General features: G+C 39.9%; 2 protein-coding genes and 1 long non-coding RNA gene across 6 annotated transcripts in view; 1 reads left to right on the top strand and 2 right to left on the bottom strand.

Annotated features, from left to right (window-relative positions):
- otogl (otogelin-like) overlaps window positions 1–8,495 on the bottom strand; it is a 29,097-nt gene extending 20,602 nt beyond the window's left edge. Inside the window, exons 1-23 of one of the 4 annotated variants that reach the window (XM_082540434.1) lie at window positions 8,038–8,495; window positions 7,844–7,965; window positions 7,495–7,537; window positions 7,113–7,158; window positions 6,771–6,849; window positions 6,575–6,667; window positions 5,316–5,470; window positions 4,550–4,671; window positions 4,138–4,343; window positions 3,473–3,597; window positions 3,201–3,307; window positions 2,985–3,091; window positions 2,741–2,866; window positions 2,559–2,667; window positions 2,433–2,479; window positions 2,200–2,345; window positions 1,976–2,102; window positions 1,638–1,815; window positions 1,438–1,562; window positions 980–1,189; window positions 629–797; window positions 397–471; window positions 116–159 (exon numbers count right to left, since the gene is read on the bottom strand). In XM_082540434.1, the coding sequence (XP_082396560.1) occupies window positions 116–159; window positions 397–471; window positions 629–797; window positions 980–1,189; window positions 1,438–1,562; window positions 1,638–1,815; window positions 1,976–2,102; window positions 2,200–2,345; window positions 2,433–2,479; window positions 2,559–2,667; window positions 2,741–2,866; window positions 2,985–3,091; window positions 3,201–3,307; window positions 3,473–3,597; window positions 4,138–4,343; window positions 4,550–4,671; window positions 5,316–5,470; window positions 6,575–6,667; window positions 6,771–6,849; window positions 7,113–7,158; window positions 7,495–7,537; window positions 7,844–7,916 (2,512 nt within the window). In that variant the 5' untranslated portion in view covers window positions 7,917–7,965; window positions 8,038–8,495. Of the gene's footprint in view, window positions 1–115; window positions 160–396; window positions 472–628; window positions 798–979; window positions 1,190–1,437; window positions 1,563–1,637; window positions 1,816–1,975; window positions 2,103–2,199; window positions 2,346–2,432; window positions 2,480–2,558; window positions 2,668–2,740; window positions 2,867–2,984; window positions 3,092–3,200; window positions 3,308–3,472; window positions 3,598–4,137; window positions 4,344–4,549; window positions 4,672–5,315; window positions 5,471–6,574; window positions 6,668–6,770; window positions 6,850–7,112; window positions 7,159–7,494; window positions 7,538–7,843 lie in introns of all 4 variants that reach the window. The other 3 variants (XR_014277783.1, XM_082540435.1, XM_082540436.1) reach the window with 3 other exon arrangements.
- Window positions 8,014–14,052, top strand: LOC309710723. Its single transcript, XR_014277784.1, has 4 exons — window positions 8,014–8,110; window positions 12,725–12,771; window positions 13,397–13,429; window positions 13,844–14,052. It is a non-coding gene; the product is annotated as an uncharacterized lncRNA (long non-coding RNA).
- Window positions 11,514–16,016, bottom strand: syt1b (synaptotagmin Ib). The gene is made up of 9 exons (XM_082540437.1): window positions 15,949–16,016; window positions 15,581–15,739; window positions 13,745–13,926; window positions 13,286–13,399; window positions 12,975–13,142; window positions 12,701–12,868; window positions 12,380–12,497; window positions 11,890–12,023; window positions 11,514–11,807 (listed from the first exon to the last, which is right to left on the bottom strand). Exons 2-9 carry the CDS (start codon window positions 15,714–15,716, stop codon window positions 11,601–11,603), a joined length of 1,227 nt encoding a protein of 408 aa, XP_082396563.1. The 5' UTR covers window positions 15,717–15,739; window positions 15,949–16,016; the 3' UTR covers window positions 11,514–11,600.
- Between the last annotated feature and the right edge of the window lie 5,354 nt (window positions 16,017–21,370).

The raw sequence follows: 21,370 nt of genomic DNA, 5'->3' as shown, positions 1-21,370 counted from the left end.
ACAGACATAAGGCTCTTGATTTCAGCAAGAGGGACATAGCCTGAAATGCCACTTTGTTACTGGAACGGATGAAAGCAGGAACTGAAGGGAGGAGGGGGGAGTGCAGAGAGGTTACCTTTTTCCTCTGGCACACACTCCATCTTCCCATTTCTGCACAGGCTGATGGTGGAGACAGGAAGGGAGAGAAAAAGGGGCGAGTGTTTGGGAAAGAGAATAATGTTATCAAACACAAGGTCAGTTTAAGTGCTCTACATCTCATTTGACAATCACTCAAGCTTAAACTGCTTTCTCAAATGGATCATGGTGTGTGCCAGTATGTTGCACTGTGTGCAGTTTGAAGAGCAAGAAGAGTGGGTTTTCAATTTTCAGTGCAGCTTACGGTCAGCTGTGACTCACCAGGGCCCAGAGGCACTGAAGGTCACCTCTCCTGGTTGTGACACCCCACCCATGGAATAACAGTGACACTGCGACCTGAGGAGAAAGTCATGAGAATATTTTGATTACATTTTTTAATGATGATGCTTTTTGTGTTTAAGTGCTTTGTGTGCCATTGTATGTCCTTTCTGGCCAAATGGCAACTGATACCCATTAGTAAGTAAGGATGATGTATGAGGTGCTTAAGGCTTACAGCTGCACACAGCGCTGGCGCACATCATCATAAAAACTGCCGTCTGGACAGCCGCATCCCTCGGCACAATCATCAGGGGTACATGTCTCATTGCTGGACATTGCCCGACAGGACCGGCCACAAGACGACACACACGAGTGGTACATCATTCCACCAAGACACACCACTCCTGTATATCACACACAGAGAATAGTACAAATTTGTTTTTCTGGGGTAAATTACAGTCTTCTGCAATCCCTTTACAATGCCTACATTTTGGGGCAGTGTACACTTAAATCTCATATCAATAAGAAGAAAAATCACAAAGGCACAAATTAATGTCTAAAAAAAATCCAGACTATGGAAACTTACCACACTCAGAGACTTGTGATCTGAAATTAATGTTGACTCCATGTTTGGAGCAAAGGTAAGCGTAATGAGCCAGTGCAGTGCACAAACAGCTGCTCCCACAGCGGCAGGCCTGATAGCGGCACTGCTGCTGGTAGATGTGTGGACTGATGTAGCCATGGCACGGAGCAAACACAGTGCCCAAAAGCACCTCACACTGGGATGCGTAGAATACTACAAGACACATAAGCCCACACGAAACTTAACACATCCTCATAGTTCCTTTGACAAGATAGATTGCCTGCAGCTAACACTTGAGCAATTCATAATTCAAACCAGAAAGCAGTAATGTTAGAATGCATAGTACAATCTGGGATTCAAACCCCTAAAGTTTTGCCTTAATCCTTTTCTTTCTTCATATTTTTTCATTAAGGCTAAAATGAAAGAATAATAACCAAATCCACAGTAATTGAAACTATTACCGTTGTGCTGATTCATCTCACATGGGTCTGTAATAGGTAGATTAACTGGAGCAACACAGGCAGATGACACCTTCCAAGCACTGGCATGAAGCTGCGGAGTGCCCTCTATCATACCCGCTGGAGACCTACCCCCCACAAAAATATTCTCAGCAAAAGTCACATTTTCAATACTGACGTATAAGTGGGAAGTACATGCTCACAGGAAATCATCTCGTAGATTTCCATTGTAGGTTCCACAGAGTCCCAGCGTCTGTCCGCGCCACTGGCTGTCAAGCTGCACATAGACCCTTCCGCCTCGACCGTCATAATGCAGCCTGAAACCAATCCCAGTCTTCAGCTGTGTGAACACAGAGGTCAGCTTCCGCACCTCGACTGCATCTGTATGTCAGGAAGAAGTTTTAAAATCGAATCAATTGGTTGTTTTTTTTTAACTATTTCTAGCAATGTATTTACATGTACCATTTGATATTGTGTGTGTGTGTGTGTGTGTGTGTGTGTGTGTGTGTGTGTGTGTGTGTGTGCATCGTGTGATTCCTACCATCGACATATGGCAGGGCAGGCGCTGGGTTTACACCAATTATCACCTCCCCCTCTCTTGTCAAAGTGATTTGGCGACTTACATCTTCATCCAGCACTACTGTCACTGACTGAATACACACCTGCTGCTGTTGACACACATTTATACGGAAGGGGCAGTTATATCTGGATTAAAGGAACACTGCAGGCTTGTTAGGTGTGTGCAAAAGTAGTTGTGTGTGCTACCTCTGCACAAGTAGTATATTGTAGTGTGATGGTGAATCTGCTGCTGCTGCGGCTCTTTGCCAGGACATACTGACACGCCCCTGGCTGGAGAAACATCCTTCCGTCAAACGTCGTCACAAACACGTCCCCAACCACTGAACATTCAACTAAGAAGAGACAAAGAGAAGAGTGTTTTTGTTTTTTAAATCTGGATGCATTATTTCTTCTTTGGCTGTCTTCGATGGGATTCTCACCTGTGCAGTTATTCTCAGTGCAGTTCCACACACCACCCATGCACACACTGAAAAAACAAAACAGAAACAGTTAGCAACACGTTGGCTGTGCTATATTCTCACACAGTAACAGTTTTCCACACTCACCAGACACTGCATCCCTGTTGTAGCACCTGTCCTTGTACATATGACGTTCCATGATAAACACATGGACACTGAGAGGCAGCAATGCATGTTCCATTCTGCAGGATGAGACCTGCATGCAAGGATCTGAGATCAGTCAACAATTTCAGAGACATTAAAAAAATTTGGGGGGGTTCTTTGAATACCATCAGGACAGTAGCAGCCATCCAGACAATGCAGGTTGGTTCCCAGGCATTCTTTCTCAAATGTACAGGTAGGTGGACAGCAGCTGATACAGTCTCTATACACAAAACTCTCCTCACAGCCGTCATCTGAGCATAAACACAAACAACTGGCTTAACAATAAAAGTAGAACACAAGTGTGCACTAAATACATTATACAAGTTTTCATGTTTCCGCTGAAATCGTAGAGCAGCAGCCATTACTTACTGCAAGAAGGGAAGCTGTCTCTCCACTCTCTTACGGGATATCCAACATGGGAGCATGCTCGGGTGTACTCCACCAAGGCTCGACAAAAAGTTTCCTCATCATCAGAGCTGAAAACATGCATCAAATGTTTTCGGGGAACTGCTTTCTATGCAAAAAGTTTCAACTCAAGCAAAAGGTTGAATGTATCTACTCGACAGTGTGCTTGCTTTTACTTACACACAAAGGTCAGAGACACAACTGGCAACAAAGGGATTGGGATCGATGTTTTCATGACAGGACAAAAAGGGGAAAAAGAGAAGCGCACTGCATTTCTCTATAGCATCCTGCATACAAATAAAGTATGGTATGAATATATGCAACATAATATACCACCAGAAGTAAACAAAAATTAACACTGCTAAAAAAGGTTTTATTATGGTGCACTTTGGTGGGCCTGATTTGTCTTTGCACATGTTATTAAGTGGAAATATTGCTTCTGTGGTTCTTACATCCATGTCTGACTCAGACTGGCAGGGCCCACTAAAGTCAAGATCCACTGAGGGACAGGCTCGTTCATGAGCAAGGTCCACTGCCCAGCTGTTAGCAAACAGTGCAGGTTCATCAGTCCGAATACCTAAAGTAAACACATATGTGCAGCTGTATGTGGTATACCCAGCATGACGTAGGTACAGACAAAAGATAAAAATGTATAAAAACACATACACAGAGTAAAAATGGAGTAGATTTTCCATTCAAACATACATTAAATTATTTCTTTAATTCATTAAACACAATAACATGAGACATAAAAAAGAGGGCTGATTATAAGAGGCACTAAGAGGAAATATGTGCGTGTAGAAATGCGCTGTAGTTGGTTCCTTTTTGTCTGTTGTCTTTCCTTGGGCTCATCTCCACATTACTGGTCATCTCTCCTCCCAAACAAGCGGGGCACCGTAGTTCATGTTACTAGGTCATATGAGGAAAGTCCATGCTTCTTCCAGCTATTCAAATCAAAACTACCAGTTCTCCCCTGTCCTTCCACTCTAGACTCCCCAGGTCCCACTGCTACTATAATTGGCCAGAATCAGTGTTGAGTGTATAATAACAATAATTATGATGAGTGGGTGCTGAGAGAAGGGATAAGAGGATGAGTCGCCAGTCAGGCCGGTCTTACCGCGAGCAGTGGTGAGGTCATCACCAGCAACATTGTTGAAGTTTCCACACAGGCCACAAGGGGCGCCTTGGTGCTCCTCGCTCATCTTCAGGTAGACGCCCGAGCCTCCATCCCAGGCCAAAGAGAAGCCAAACACGCTCTTCACGAGCAGGTAATCAGCCAGTCGTTCAATAAAGACACCGCCCACGGTCTGTGGTAAACTTAACCTGACATTATACAGAGACAGAAACATCATGAGATCATTGGATGACGTCAGGTCTTTGAAAATCTTACTTATAGTCTTCTATCGATTTTACAGTAGGTTTAGATGGGATGGCGAGCAAATGCTTTCTTTCTTTCTTCCTTTTTAGTTTTTATTTTGACACCTCTGCAGTTAACAAACACACACATACATGCACACACTCATATGCACCTGCGACCTCCCTGGTGGACCCGATATCCCGAGATGTGGATCTCCTCCTCGTTTGGGAAGAACAGACTGAGAGCTCTCGGACATAAATACACACTCCCCTCACACACTCTGCTGTTGTGAACCTGACAAACACCAGAAAATGATAGAAGTGGAATAAGAGCCACAGAGGGAAAAGCATACCGATTTATGAACAAGGGCTCATTAAAGCTACAACTCAAATTTTGCAGACTATCATTATCTAATAATATATGGCTGCAAGGATAAAGACATAATTAGAATGACTTTGGCACCTTTTTTGAAAAGGTTAATCATAATTAAAAACATTTTTTTGTCCTTAGTAAGGCAATTTTTTTGTTGAGTTTTTAGAAAACAATGGCACAAAGAAATATGCCACATCGGTGTTGTGCTGACAGCAGATAGTCATGTGGCAAGGTCTTAAAGTGTCTGTGTTTAGCATACATTATTAACAACTATCTGCTGTCAGCACAACATACAATAACAGGAAATAGGAGATCTGTAAAGGCTATAAAACAGTCATGTGGCAAGGTCTTAAAGTGTCTGTGTTTAGCATACATTATTAACAACTGTTTTATAGCCTTTACAGATCTCCTATTTCCTGTTATTTTATTCAGTACAAGCAGTCAGATGCCACTGCAGTTTAGCTTATTTAAGAAACTTCCGTATTGCTTTGTTTTAACAGCAAACATGGCAATGTAGCAAGAAGCTAATATATAGACATAGAGTAAAGACTGATTACTAGCCTTACCCACACTGTGTACTGCGGTGTAGTTGAGTGACAATCCTGGGCCAAAATGTAAGAGCAGGTTCCAGGGAAGTAGAAATATATTCCATCAAATGTTTCATAGTGGTGCTGACCCCATGACCTGCAGATCCCATCTCTATCCTGGCCCTGGTTAGGTACTGAGAGGAAAAATGGGCACTTCAGTCAGACAAGATTCTTGTAATGATAGTGACACAAATGAACTGACCTATCATCGTTATGCCTTTCATCATGTTCTATTTCATTGCACTTATCAGAGGAAAATGAACTCCTGAATTTTCTAAAAGCTCTTTGTTAGAGGAAATCCCCATAGCAGGATATGCCAAGATGCTGCCGAGGGCCATTCCCAAAAATCTGAGGAGGTGGGTTGCGCTGACAGCAAACACATCTTCTGATTTTAATACTCTGACATGAATGACTCATTTTACATATCTTCAATTTCAGACATTAATGCTTAAAAAATATAATTTTCAAATTTTATTCAGTACTTTTTGAAGAATAGCTCAGTTGCCTCAATTATTATAATCTGTTACGGTGGGAGAGCTTGATATTTCTCTTGGGTGAAGCTTTTATTACCTTCATGACAAACCTGCACTCATGACATTCTTTCATATTTTCTTTCTGTAGTGGTGTTTTATTTTTAAAATTCATATTTTTTATCTTGTCAGTGCCATTTCAGGGTTTCTCCTCAAGTCTCAGCTGAGTCACAGGTGGTCTCTAAAGAACTGCATTGCCTTCGACCATTTGTCAACACTAAATTAGTTTTTATTGAAATGAAAAATGTCTTTACAATCACTGTGACCTCAGATCTCCTGATATGCTGTATAAGGAGCCTGTTCACAATATAGAAACCAGAAACTCCATCACTCAGCCCTTACCCTATTACCTAAGTTCAAGTGACTTTATATCAGCTCCTCTAGGGAGTAAAGTCTTTGTGTGCGTGTGTGTGTATGGGTGGGTGGTTTTAGTAGAGATGGAGGTTGGTGGATTTGTATCAACAAAGGAGAGACAGAGAGAAAGAGATCTGGGAAAATCTGATAATTAATGCTGGAGTGTGTACAGCTAATTAACATTTGTTGAATGATTGTGGAGCACATTCACAAATTCTTGAAGACTGACTATGTTATGTTATTAAAAAAGGGTATTGTTACCAAAGATGCTAGCCAGCTGGTTTATTGCATACCAAAAATGTGTGGTTATAAGACAAATCTGAAGGAAGACATGTAGATGGGTGGATTACTCACTGATCTGGCAGCGGTCTCCCAATGCCTGGAACTGGGCACAGTCACACACCCCACCTTCCTGACACCAGCCGCCATTGAGGCAGCCGCAGTATTCTGGGAAAGACAAAATCAAGGGTAATCATTCCAGCCTGCCCAGGTAAAGAGTGTTAAGTTTCCGTGAATGCATTTGGAATCACTTCACAGGCGGAGTATTTACCTGAAGAGGAATCTCTGGCTGTGTAGTTGTGCAAAATACTCCGTGACAGAGTACCCTCTGACAGCAATGGTCTGTACGTCTTGGAAAAGAGTAAACAACAGATGCTAAGAGTAGTTCCTTAAATTACTCTTAAGCTTTAACAATATCGCTGACACTGATGTTTCTGTACCACTGCTCTAACTGCTCCTGTAAGATAACAGTTGCGTCAAGTTGAGTGGGAGAAAGTGTACAAGTTAGTGAGTGTGTCTCATTCTCTACAAAGACAGCTTTGTGCCGCTTAGGGTGTTGTGCGCAGGTGGATGCCCTGACCTCCTCTGGTTCTCTTAGGTGTAGTGTACAAACCTCCTCCCCGAGGAGATCCCGTTTCCTCCGGAGTGCATTAGCTCTTCTGCACACACACACAAACATGCACATTAGTGGGAAGAAACAGTCAGAGGGGAGACTTAAGTGCACTTTACACCACTTGAATTTAGACTTGAAACCTCTCTGTACTGAACTCTCACACGCACATGTGCAGGCACACACAGACACACACTCTCATACACTATCTCTGTCATATACACCATACAGGAAGTGTAAATGCATTTATCATGTTCACCCTAGAGCAATGTGTAAGAATGACATATGAAAAAAATGACTTTTCATTTGTATCATCTAATGTATTAATACTGTATTAATATTATTAGTAGACAGCAACATGTTTAGTATTCTTTCTTTTATTTACCTCTGTGGTCTTCCTTCTGCCACTGAAAGTCGACTCTGAACTCCTAAATGCAAAGTTATAAAATCAGCATTAAGGTTTCTGCCTTACTCATCTCAGTCAAAGGTATCTTATAGGTGTAAAATCAAAATACATCTCAAAGTGTACATCGTGTTAAGCAGACAGTTGTAAAATTGTATTACCATCTGTCAGTGCTAATACTGATAAAAGAAAGGAGAGATGAGTCGAAAATAACTTGTAAGACCTCAAGGATTTTGTGGCTTATTTATGTAAATATTGTCTCATACTTGTAATACATCATATAATATCAATAACATTAACATCTACAGAAGTCTGGATGTGTCTGACTTACCCTCAAGTAACAGCAAGTGGGAGACTGAAAACGACATAAGAAGAAATCGTTTCACTGTCCACTTTAAGTTCATCTCAGAGTCCGAAAGGAAGTCTCGCCGAAACGTTAACGGTGCATCTCAACTGTCCCGAGAGGAAAGAGTTCAGGGTGTTTGTTGAGCCGGTACGATGCCTGGTTGTACCTCTAAAACGTACCTGGTGGAGACAGCCCCCCCCCCCCCCCCCCCCCCCCTGACCAGCTGACGAGTAGCCTACACCTGTTGCGCAGGTAAGCCTGTTGCTTTGCTCTCTATCACTGCATCTTCAGCCAGCAGGCTGACGTTGGCTTGACCGTTTGCCACCGTGTGAGCCTACAAAGCTGCCCCTCCATAACAGAGGTTTTCACCTGAATGTACCGTAAAATCACTTGTGGGGTGGGACCCTTGTCAGAGACACAAACAGAGAAACAAGCAGGGGGGAAATGAACTAGAGAGCTTCGAATTAAGAGTCCAGTTCACAAAAGTTGGTTATATAGACATTATTAGCCAAAACAAACCATAAAAACAACAAACATATATTTGAAAAAGAAAACAACAGGAGTAAAAGCCCTTCTGGAAGACAGCCCTGAAGTAAACTTAGTCCATTAGCTAACAGAAAAGTATGTTAGCTAGCTAAAAAAGAATACGAACACTGATGCAAAGATGTGTGAAAATCATTAAAGCTACCATATGTAAAGGTAGCAAAGCAAAAAAAAAAAAATAAAATAATAATAATAATAATAAAATGAATACATAAATACAAACAAATAAAAAAAACATTTTCTTTTGTTTCTTGCATGTTTAAGATATTTGAACTAATTTCAATTAGACAAATTAGACAAAGATAACCTAATTAAATGCTAAATGCAGTTTTTAAAAATTATAATTTGATTTATTAACAGGCATAAATTGCCCCTTAAACCTAACAACTGGTTGTGCCACCCTTGGCAGCAAGGATTGCAATCAGGTGTTTGCAGTAACTGGCAATGAGTCTTTCTTATCACTTTGAGAAGTGTTGTTCCACTCTTGTTTGAGGAATTGTTTTAATTCAGCCACACCGGAAGATGTTACACCAGTAAATACTGGTGTATATTACTGCACTGCTTTCTGGACTATTAGTGCAGGAATAACTTTCTCTTGCTACACATAACAAAGAATCTGTGCTTTCACGTTAACTTTATTTCAACCTACACTTAACACAGACAAAGCTATGTTATTGCACAGCACTTGCCACCACACTTCGCCAGTGTCATCTGGTGTCAGCTGTGATCTTTTTACTACATTTAGTAAGTATGCATGTTTTTGGACTGTGGAAGGAAGCTATAAAGACCCAGATGGAGCCAGAGCAGAACATGTAAACAAAAAGTCCCAGCCTGCCTTGCTGTGGGGTGACAGTCATAATCTGCGCCATTGTTCCATTCTCAACATGGACCTGTGAATCATTCAAGAAAAAAAATATTATTAAGTCATTAACATGGGATGGACCATTGTTGTTTGTACACATAGCAGACAATTAAGCAAATAACCTATTTTAAATTGTATCTTTCAGCACTTTGTTGCTTGCTGCCTGTAAAAAAAAACCATATCATGTCACCATTACATAGTTGACTCCATGAAAAATGCCAAAGGTAGGCCTGTCCATGATTTTAAGTTCTGATCAAAATGCCTCTACAGCGACATCTGCAGTTTACAGAGTTAGTGTGAGGACAAAAAGGAGGACGTCGCAAGTCTCAGCACCTCCAAATGGGATCTCTCACAATAATTTAATACACTTCAGCTTTTTTCATGCTGATGCATGTTGTAGCAGCCCCAAAGGACTGTTAAATGAGGAGAGAAAGGATTTAGAAGGAGGGGATTCAGCAGTGATGGAGCCCTGCTGGGGACAGGATAGAAAGTTTTGCTTCGCTGGCACACTTACAGGTCTCTCTGCCACACCACTAGCACTGGATGGACTGCTTCATAAGCTATAGCCTTACAGAATCCAAACAAAACTTGCTCTTAATGCACTGGCTGCAAAATCACTCATTACAGCTATGAAATCACCAAACATTAGTGTAAATCTCCTACAGGGAACAGAACTGATAACACACTAAATGTTTTATTAATTTCAGGTAACATCCTGTGGGTTTTGCACATGGTAAAACTTAATTATCCAGTTAGTTCTGCATAGACAGGATAAGTCAGGGTCTCCTCAGGCAGCTGAGATGTCGAACTCAGAGTTTTACACTTGAATCTTTTGTTATACAGAAGCAGTCTTATCAAAGCAATCTGAACATTTTTTTTTATTATTACTTTTAAAGTCAGATCCCTAAAAACTGAAACCAAAAATAGATTTGTTGTGAGGTTGTCCTGAGCTTTCCCACCTAAAGTCAGTAACTGCAGTAGCGATTATGGTATCATTATTGTTCACATGCCTGTTTACTATAATGGATGTAACCTCTCTAAACACAGCAAAATGCAGCATGGCAATGAATTAATTATTTGAGAAAAAATATTATTTTTCTGTGGGGCTTTAGGCTTTGTAGCATACACAGAGGCCTTTCCCTCTGAGCTGTTTAAAGGACCAGTTTATTAAAATAATTAAAGCTGCATATATTAGGATAGCTATTATCTACACTTATAATAATGCACCCTTGTTGTTCCTCAATGAAAATGAACTTCCTCCATAATTTTTTCATGGAATTCCTATTTGTCTGTCTATGTGTACATGAGGACAAAACACTACAGCGCTCACTATGTGCACATTATTACTTTACACGTGCGGCCATCTGCACTTCACAGATATATTTTTTAATCAAAGAAAAAAAAATGTGTGTACACCTATATCCCCAAAATGAGAAAGGATGGGTCATGGTTTAATGCAATTTTATGCACAATTAGGATTAACAAATACTGTTTCCCACCGGTTAAAATTTAGAAATAAAGACCTGTCATTAAAGAGTGAAGTGGGGTTTTTTTGTGTTATTTTGCAGAAATTGCCACTTTGTGGCTTATGCAATTACGAGCTTAAAACAATTTATTTGCTTTAGTTTCTTTTAGCATTCTGCATGGCTATACAAAGTCTGTGTTCATCACTAGTCCCTGTTAGAAATGCCCATGGTTTACTTTTGTGGCAAAACAAGAAAGGCAAATGTGACAAATTCCTATTTTCAAATTCTGTCAAGACAGGAAAAATAAAATATTCCTGTTGAGATTTGGGCCTGTTCCCACTCTCCACTTTGGCTAGAGCAAAGGAACAAGTCTGTAAGTGCCGCCTAGAAATTATCTTGGCTTCTCTTTCTTGGCTCCTCAGTCACAGTGCACTATATTAACCTTTAATGATATTATTTTTCTTGTAAAATGTTACAGTGGAATACAATAGAAATTTAACGTACCTAAATGAATTTCAAAAGAATGAATCAGGCACTTAATAGCAGCCATACAAGTGCCTATTTTCAGCCCTTTGGCTTGTCTATTGCGTAAGTGTAATTTTCTTGGTGGACATCATAGAACAGATGACACTTACAAGTAAAAAAATGTAATTTGCTTTAATAACACTGTACATAGTGATGCATCTTTGATAAGGCAGAAGCAGGAGGAGGGAATGAAAAGCTTGCAGCCTGTTTTAAAGACTTGGATATTGTCATGGCTAAAGCAAGTTATCATTGAGTAGAATTAGTCAGTTAAGCTGCTTAACATTCTAAAGGAACAAAAATTAGAAGTATTTGAGGTAAATGCTGAGTTTTATATCCCTCCAGGCTTTCATTTCTTGTTGGAAATTAGTGCATTGACTTCATCTTCTGGTTGAAGGCTATGCCACTGGGCTATTGGCCGCCGGGGGTTGGCCAGCATGTCTGACCAATGGCGTTGCTCAGTTCCAGTGCTGTTCCCGCCCAGCAACACCTTCCCAATAGCGTCGTTCTTCCCAATCTTGTCATAGTCGAGCACAGTCACTGCTACCTGCACCTTCTACAAATGAAAATACAGATGCACAAATATCAGTGCTGATTATTGTATTTGTGTGCTTGTATTTGCAATTAAAAATGTGTACCTCTATCTGTTCACAAGGTACTTCAAAGCTGAAGGATTCATTGTAGTAAGGGTTCAAAGTGTTTTTCTTAATTGTTGTTTTCTTTTTCTTGAGTCTTTTCCCATTCTGCATTAAGTGGATCTTCACATATGGGTCTGGAAATGAGAACAGGGAGTTTTTATGTCACAGAGCAGACCAACGGCCTGGCATGGATGCAGTAACTCCATCAATGAAGCACAACATCAATTGTCCTCTTTTTGAAAGTGGGCACAGTACTAAAAAGGCATTTAGAAGACCAAAACTGAGCCAGCACTACCAAATCTGGAGTTTGAAGAGAGCACCTGGTGAAATCATCAATTACACAGAGAGACATATGTTTAGATGTTTAGATTTTGTATTAATTGGTTTGCATTGAATCATGAAAATTATCAGTACTAAAAAAAGGTCAAAAAGATTATTGCCAAAGGCTTTAAATCTGAGATGATTTCAAAGTTTTTGCTGCTTAACTCACCTGATAATCCACCCACATCCATTTTCTTCAGATTTTTGGCCTCCAAAATCACCACTGTCAGCTTCCCTGCCGTAGGGACATACCTCAAGGACAAACATATGTCTCCAAGCCGTTCACTCTAATACACACAAGGAGTAGTGAAAAAGAAGAGTATCACATTCGATGAATGTTTAATAAATTTTAATGCATAAATTATTAATTAGTAAAAGAAGCTGGAGTTCCTAAGACTGAAATGCTTTGTGTAGTATTTAAAAAGCTAAACGCATTCATCTTCTGTGCTCCTCCCTTCTTCACCCTCCCCCTGTCATAATATTCTCCTACCTCCTCCTTCTCTGCCTTCTGCAGGTCCCTCCACTCTTGCAGAGACTGGCTGAAGTCCACACTGCTCATGGGTATCTTCACAGCTCCAATAGCATCATGTTTTGAGAAACGGTCAAAGTCATACACAGTCATCACAAGGCTCTTCCCGCCCAGCTCAGTGTATGGTACCTGCAGAGCAGAGAACATGATTAAAGGCAGTCATTTTGCACATATATTAACAGAGCTGCTAGTCAGGGGAAATGACCTTTATTTATGTTGGTGTATTACAATTTACCTTAAATGTGAAAGTCTCATTGAAGTTGGGTTCTAAGGTCTTTCTATGAACTTTGGTTTCAAACTTTTTCTTTTTGTCTGGTAGCAGATAGAGTTTAACGTAAGGGTCAGAACTTCCTCCCACATCCATCACAGGTAGCTCTGCAGCCTGCAAGATGCCTACCACCAGCTGGAACATGATAACAGGGGAATGTAAGGGGGAGAAAAGAGACTCTGGCTAATTGACAGGGAGAAGAAAAGTATTCAAATGTGACATTTTGAGAGCTGGCAGATGGTGGGCAAAACGCATCATAGTGAATAGCTGGGACTCACCGTATTATCTGTGAAATTGTAGTCTAATGTGAAATGTAGTCTGCCCAGCTTCTCGTCTTCCTCGGGCTCGTTATCTGACAGCTCTGTTTCTTTGTCACATTCATCTTTCAGGGACTGCATGCAGACAGACATGCATCACATCAGGTAATCTGTGCTACAACTTGTGAGGATGTTCCTTCTGTATGTTGTGTACCCTCACACAACCAGACACAGAAATAGATGATACATGAGCAATGTGTGACACACAGCTTTGATTAAAGTCCAGAACAAGTTATCTCACACCATAGTTCAACTCTTATTACAACATGAAGGAGTACAAAACATCCATATGTCTGAACACACACTGACAGTTTTAGTAGTCCTGGATGACCCGGATGTCAGGACTGTGATACATTGCAAGGACAATGCGTCTGCAGGCGGGAGAGGGGGGGAGACAGACTGTGTGTTTTTACAGCTTACCTCATTGTAACCTCCATCCATTTCAGTGTCACAACCTCCCTTACTCTTCTCTTTCCCCTTTTTCTTGTCCTTTTCTTTGCCCTTGTCCCCCTTTTTTAGGAACTTCTTCCATACGCACACAGCGCAGGACAGCACCATACACAGGCTCACAATACAAAGGGCAGCGACAGCCCATGATGGCACTGCAAATCCACAAAGCACAGAGATTAATCATACATAAATGTTTGACAAAAAATTTAGTTCTTGTTGTTTTCTCTTAAAATCGTTTTAAGGCAAAATGAAATAAAACAAATTTCTACATTGTCTGAATTAAGAGTACATAAAGTGAACACTGGGAAATAGTGCAATGAACCCTAATGTTCCTGTATTATTTGTTGAATAGCTGATAATTCAAGTCTTTATGGAATTTTGCATTTATTGTAAATCAACTGTACAGCTCTACAGTGTTATCTATGAGGGCACAATCCATGGAAATTTTAGACCATAATTTGGAGTTATGTTAATCCAGATTAAAACATATTGCAAGGTGTTGTCATCTGTCATGTCATGGTATTATCACAGCATAGTTCAAGTGCTTGTTCTGAAGTGTCGTTTCAAGGGACATCACCATCTCCAAGATTACATTTTTGTCATTTGGCATGCAATTTTAAATTTTCCAAAAAACGTGCATGCATATGGCTGTCCAAGCGGTACGCATGTATAACTCAAGTTAGTTTCTTTCATTTAAGGAACATTTCTAAATTGCAAGCTATAATCTTCTCTGAACTAGAGAAAATTGTTCATGTGTTTGTGTCATTGCGCCTACATTATTCTAATGCCTTATTTACTGGCTTAGATCAATCATTTCTGTCACGCCTCCAAGCAATACAAAACGCTGCAGCTAGACTCCTAATGCACTCTGGCAAGTGATCTTACATCACCCTTGTTTTATCCTCTTTACATTGGCTCCCAGTTGATTTTAGAATTTGTTTTAAAATTCTCACACTTCCCTACAGAGCACTAAATGGAAAAGCTCCAGACTACATATCTCAAAATCTATTATTTGTCCCTCATACAAGACTGAAGAATAGGGGGGGCAGAGTCTTTCAGTCTGTGGCACCAAGGCTCTGGAACAGTTTATCTCTGTGAAATCTTTTTTTGAAAAGAATACTGTTAAATTGGGCGTTCAGTTGACATTCTTCTTCTTTTTAAGTTTTTATTCTGTTTTAATGTTGTTGTCTATTGGTATTGTCTCTTAATTGTTGTAGCATAATGCAACATATATCTGTAAACAGTGCTATATAAATACATTTGACTTACTTAATCTGAAGTACAACAACAAAAATATAAAAAGAATGATTTCCAACTATGATTGTCACACAAACTTGTAATGCACTACTACCAGGGAGGGTATTTTAAAATTAAATATATATCATTTAAAATATGTCTATATGTTTAATGTGGGATATTTGCTCCATAAAAGCAAATGTGTCAAATATGGCATTTTAGATGTTGTTCTGTGCTTTGGCCTTCAAAAATATTTGTTGAAATTATATCACTTGCATTACTGTTTGCTGTTAGGGGATAATATCTGACTGAATCATTGCAGCTATCCGATCCCAGTCCTCCAGTTGACTGGGAAAACACCGATAATACTAATAAGAAATGTGAGATGTTCAAATTTCTTAATAGTGCACAAGTTTCTTAATTTCTTCATATACTTTACCAAATCCCCGTAGCAGCTAGAAAAAAATGTAACTTGCTCACATTCATAATTTTTATAATCCTTTTTCCTAATTTTCCTGGTTACAAATGTTAATTCATACATTTTATCATTAAGTCATTTCTCGAACTCACTGTGGATGCTGTGAAGTTCACTCATGAACTTATTAAGACTGTGGCCTCCAGATTTTTGGTCTGGCGTGGTAGTTGCATTTGGCAGATGGGTAGGGGTAGCTGAGGTGCTTGGTTCAACTCGGTGGTTCCCAGTCATTATTAGAAGAGTGACGACAGAAACTGGTGAGATGAAGAAAAAAGATTGCTCAGCCCTAAAAACATCACAGCACGTGCAATAAAGCGAACATTATACTTCCATAAAATAGAAGACTGTTGCAAACTTTCCGTAGAACCATCCAAACAAACAATATCAACACGGATACACACAAAGGAGAGTTTCCATATTTGTTATTGATCAGATAGCAGTAATGTGCTTATAGATGCTGTACCATCAGTGAGAAATGACTTCTCTTGTTTCTGCTGGCCTGGCAAAAACACTTGAAAACAGGATGTGAAAGCTGCTCTCTCTCTCTCTCTCTTTCTGCCAAACTGCTGACATGGAGGTGTTTGGTGAGGTGGGAGGTTGAAGCGTCATGCGTGGACCTCTGCTGTTCCACAATGAGCTGCCAAAGGTGAAAATCATGTGCCAAGGTGATGTTTAACAAAGGCAAACAAACTAAGTGAGGGGAAGTTAATTTGCCAAAAGTTGGCTCCCAAATGCAAAACTGTTTTGGTACGTTATATTCTATTCTGCAGACATCGCGAGGATTGAGTATCTGAGGCTGAATCAGCAGATGGGATCACACACAGATACTGATCTCATTTTATGTCTGCATTTTCAGGATCATACACCAATTTTGTCTGAAAAGATACACCACTGTTACTAAGAGTTGCAGGAGCAAGCAGAATTAAAGGGATACCCAAAGGAATCAGGAGTTCTTCCAAACACTATATCTACAATATTACAGAGCTCTGACACTGGTGATATTATTGTGTATTCTAAACAGCATTGCTCAAAATACATGATAAAATGTTCAGCTGTCCATGTCCTATGACAGATTCTACAACATTTAGAAAAAAGAGCTAATTTGATGCAAGACACTTAATCAACATGTATGACTCTATTCCAAAACAGAAGGTAATATGTAACAATATGTATAAAAGGTGTCAAATTCACCTAAATGTTTAGACAATATACAGCTTAGCATATATATCAACCTCCAAAGGTTTGTTCCTTCAGAGGAAGTTCCCTTTGCTAGTTATGATTTTACATATTATTAAATGACCAAGACTGTATCCAGTAGACAATATAATAAATATTTACCATTGTGTATTCATGAGTCTTCACATAGTTAATATTTAGGTTCACCACAGTCAGGACAGAAAAAGACATTTCAACTGATGAAACAACATTTGAAATTAATAGAAAATAGAGACATACCTGTATTAAAGCGTCCCAGCAGCAATATTCGGACTTGCGGGCAATTCTTTTCCTTACACAAAAATGCAGGAGGAAGATAAAAGATGACAGAACACGAGACGCAGATGAGAACGGTGAGGTAAGGACCACCACGCTGGCCGTTGTCCTTTTGTTTTTGTGTCTTGTGCGTTCTTAGACATAAAGAAGAACAGTGCAGGTGTGCGAGAGCTGGATCAGGAGCGAGCGCGAGAGAAAGGGTGGGGTGGGTATAGGTGAAATGGCAGCTCAGTCATCTTGTGTTGCTTCCCTCTGTGTGTGTGTGTGTGTGTGTGTGTGTGTGTGTGTGTGTGTGTGTGTGTGTGTGTGTGTTCTGGTGAATTTGTTCTGTGCATTCAGGTCTCATGGGAGCACTGGTCCTGATTTCTGCCACCCCACCTCTTGTGACCTCTGTCCCATCCCCGCAGGTCACCCTCACCAGGCCACTGATGTATATTCATTAGTGTAGTGACATGGCATTTTAACAGCTCGTTAGCATACTGAGACTTCAGCAATAGAGGACATTTACATTCAGCGTGGACGGCTCGATATGCGTGCGTGTTTGTGTGCATGCGCGCATCTGTACATCTGGCAGTAGCTGCAGAACTGTCTCATACTATCTATGGACGATGTTGCCTGATTTAGAAACTTAGGATGTGGTTTCTGCAGCAACACTGAGATCAGGTTCCTGCTCCGCCTCATTCACCTTGAGGACCTAGAGATACTGTACAGAAGGAGGGATGAGACAGAGGGAAAAGAGAGGGTTTGGGGGATGGGCTGGGAAACATGGAGATCAATGTAAGTTGCTGTTTGTGACATGTAGAAAATAGTAGCACTGTATTTTATTTGGTCACTACAAACTGTTTTAAATGCTTTAAGTGAATTAATTATAGAGAAGGCCTGCAGGCCAGAGATGTGCTGCTAATCCTGCGTTCACCTGTGAGAAATCACAATTATTGGCCTTATTTTAGTAAATAAGCTTAATTTTAGGACAAGAAGCTGTATAATCAACTTTTACCAGAGACACATTACAACAAAATACAAATATCCAACATTTATCATATATAGATTTCATGAGTATGACCTTTGACCTTTTTCAGGTTGAAAACAATATATGTTAAGAGTATAATCATTATTTACTCAGAAATCATTAATTAATCAGTAAATTTATGATCATAACTCATTTATATATAAAAAACTCCCAATGAAACAGTATGTAACACTGAAGAGTGTAATGTTATCTCAAGTTGAACTATAAGTCATGAAGGTTGGCACCATGTGACACTTCGTTACATTTCTCATTTAATGTTTCATGTACTCTATTTTGGAAGTCCTGCATTTATCTAACAACACATAGGGTGGTCTGAGCCCAAGTAATCAATATAGTAAGATTTGTGTTTGGATGCCATGTCTTGCACAGCATCAAAGGTTTTATAGTGCAAGACAGATGGTACCTGTGCCCTAAAGTCTTTCAGGTCAGAGTGACCTGCTAATGGTGGTGAACAAAGGAACTGGAATTTACTGACTTTTCAGAGTTCACCACCTGCCAGAGATGAGATCAAGAATGGAAATTTAGAGAGGATGGGTGTAGTAGACCACTACCTATAAAAGTAGGGGCCCCAGAAGGTCCTGTGGGCTTGCCTTTAGTTGAGCTTAACCTCAGCATGGGGCACTTTTTGTCCATTTTTCATCTATGCTTCAATTAGTATGCTCTTGACACGTCTGGTGAGGGAAAGAAAAACTGACAAATGAACCAAAACTGGGGAAAAGCTAAGGAAAACAAATAACCTGTGGATGGAAACATGGGCAAGAAATGAGGAACCAGCAGACATGGGGAAAAAGGGCAGAAGAAACACAGAGACACACAAGGAACAACATGCAGACAGACCAGCAAGGAGCAGAAGGAAGCACACACTAAATATACACACAAGGTAAAGAGTAGACAACAGGAGGGAGACAGCTGAACCTAATTAGACATGACGACGCAGGGAGGAAGCAAAACAGATACGCTGACAAAGGACAAGGACTATCAAAATAAAACAGGAAGCTTGACAGCAAATTAAAAAAAAAACCTAGAGGTAGGACTCAGGGAACACGTAGTGACAGAGGACACCAACTCTAGACGTATAAGCTAAAGCGCAGTGACTGGGGAGACATAGGCAACAGAGACTTAACACAGGCAAGGATAAATACCAAGGGAAGAAGAACTAAGATCACTAAGACTTAAGAAATAAGGATAACCAAACCCAGGAATACAATACTTAAACATATTAACACAGAACTTGAAACACAACCGTGGCAGCTTTCCCTCCTAAACCACAGCCTTCCCTTACTGTCTTAAATAATCTATTCCTGTAATTCCTGTCATGAAGCTGTGTCTCCATGTTTTTTGCATGTTGTGGCTCAGAAAATACTTGAGTTTATTCTAATGTACTAATATAATTCTATTATTATGATATAGCAAGTTTAGCTTTGCACAAAAATAGCGGGTAGAAATGTCATTGAAATATCAAATTTTACTGTCTTTACTATTTTGAGTATATGGCAGAGCCTGTACTTTTCACCTTTACATAAGTAAACAAGTTGAATCAGTACTTCAGAGTTTACTGGAGTATTTTTAATACTAGTATCTGCAATCTGCTGCTCAGGTAAATAAAAAACTAAAATTGACTTTCCTTTTTTACCTGACCTGTATTCTCTTTTCCACTAAATATTTCTTATTACTTGTTGTAGTGTGTACTAGAAATAAAGGCTGGGTGATGTGAGGAAAATCTATTATCACAATATTTTTTTGGCTATATCATGTCTGATCTCTCTTGTTCTCTTCTTCATCTCTAGGTTGGTGCTCCCTGCTCCGACTTTCTCCTCCTCTTTCTCACACGCTGCTGAATTTATCCTTGTGTGTCAGAGGTGCAAAGCCATAAGAATGAACAATAAATAGAACTGAAACTTTTTGGGTTGTTATTTAATTATTGAATTCTGTGAAGTGGAGGCGTAAAAAGAGCTCAGGTTATTTAATTAAGTGGTACTAGCAAACATAGGGAACATACATACATCTGCAGCCATGCAGCTGCACTGCTTTTTTAAGGTTGAGTGAGGATGGGAAGAACAGACAAAGAAACCACATGCTCAAAAATAAACAATAAATTGACCTCCCCAAAGGGATTAATAAAGTTCTATTCTATGCTCTACGTTAAGAGACCTGTTTTAATTCGGATAAGTCCCTCTGAGAGTAAAGGCAATCTCCAGCAGGCCTGAGCTAAGGAAACAAAGTACACTAATGTAGTTATAACGTAATGAGTCGTTATAGATATATACGTAATTATACACTGTATTGAGCAGGCTACTGCCCACACTAAACTGTGACTATCACCAGGCAATCTGGGGGTGTTTCCTAAATCACTAGCAGGCGCCAAACTTCTGACAGAGTGAACAGGATGTATGCAGGTAAACTCCAGATTGACACGAGCTGATTGGTGGAGTCATGGGGAAAATATTGGCTCGTGATCTACCTTACAGAAAGACAGAGAGAGGTACAACACCAGATGGAAGGTATTTTATTTACACACTAAACTAATCTGATATCCCATTTTCAGCAAATGAAATGAAACAACACAAAATGTATTTTTATTTCATTTTATTTTTTATTTTTTTTATTTATTTTGGTGTGGCACTGTTTCTTAACTTAAAATGTCCTGTTGTAATTGGACATTTTAAGTTAAGAAACGGTGCCAACCACCCCCCTCCACTTCCCTCAAGGTGTATTATTGCAAGGTCAAGACCATGCAATAATACATAGAAACTCCAACCCCCAAGAGCATGCACTTTGGCGACAGTGGGAAGGAAAAACCCCCTTTTACAAGGGGGAAACCTCCAGCAGAACCAGGCTCAGGAATGGGGTGGCCATCTGCCTTGGCCAGTTGGGGATGAGGGAAGGAAGGCAGGAGAAAAAGAGTGGTTATTTTAACCACTCTTTTTTTTTTTTGCCAATTAAAATGGGTCCATCTCATCTAAACTTGGTTTTAAAACTAAGTTTAGATGAGATGGACCAATTTAAATAAATATTTTAAGACAAGCACGTGTGCTTGTCTTAAAATAGCACACCTTTTTCTCATTTGCACTCATTTAGTGTGCACATGAGAAAATCCTAGAGATGATACTTTGTCTCTTCAGCTTGGCATGCTTTTTGAAAGTGTTGACAATTATTTCGTCAACCGTTGGGTTGCTTAACTTCATGAACTGTCCTGGAGAATGCCACTTTTCATGGAGATCATTGTATACTGTCAAGCTGAGTTCTTCAATGTTCTCTAGGGAGATTTTATATTTTTTGGACAAAATTTTGTTCCAGATCTTTTGGCTAAGCCTCTGTACAATGAAGTCAGTTGTTCCTGAATGCCATGTCGTCGTCTCATTTA

The sequence above is a fragment of the Aulonocara stuartgranti genome (genome assembly GCF_965226115.1).
Source record: "Aulonocara stuartgranti genome assembly, chromosome: 7".
NCBI lineage: Eukaryota > Metazoa > Chordata > Actinopteri > Cichliformes > Cichlidae > Aulonocara > Aulonocara stuartgranti.
This window is presented reverse-complemented; position numbering and strand designations above follow the sequence as displayed.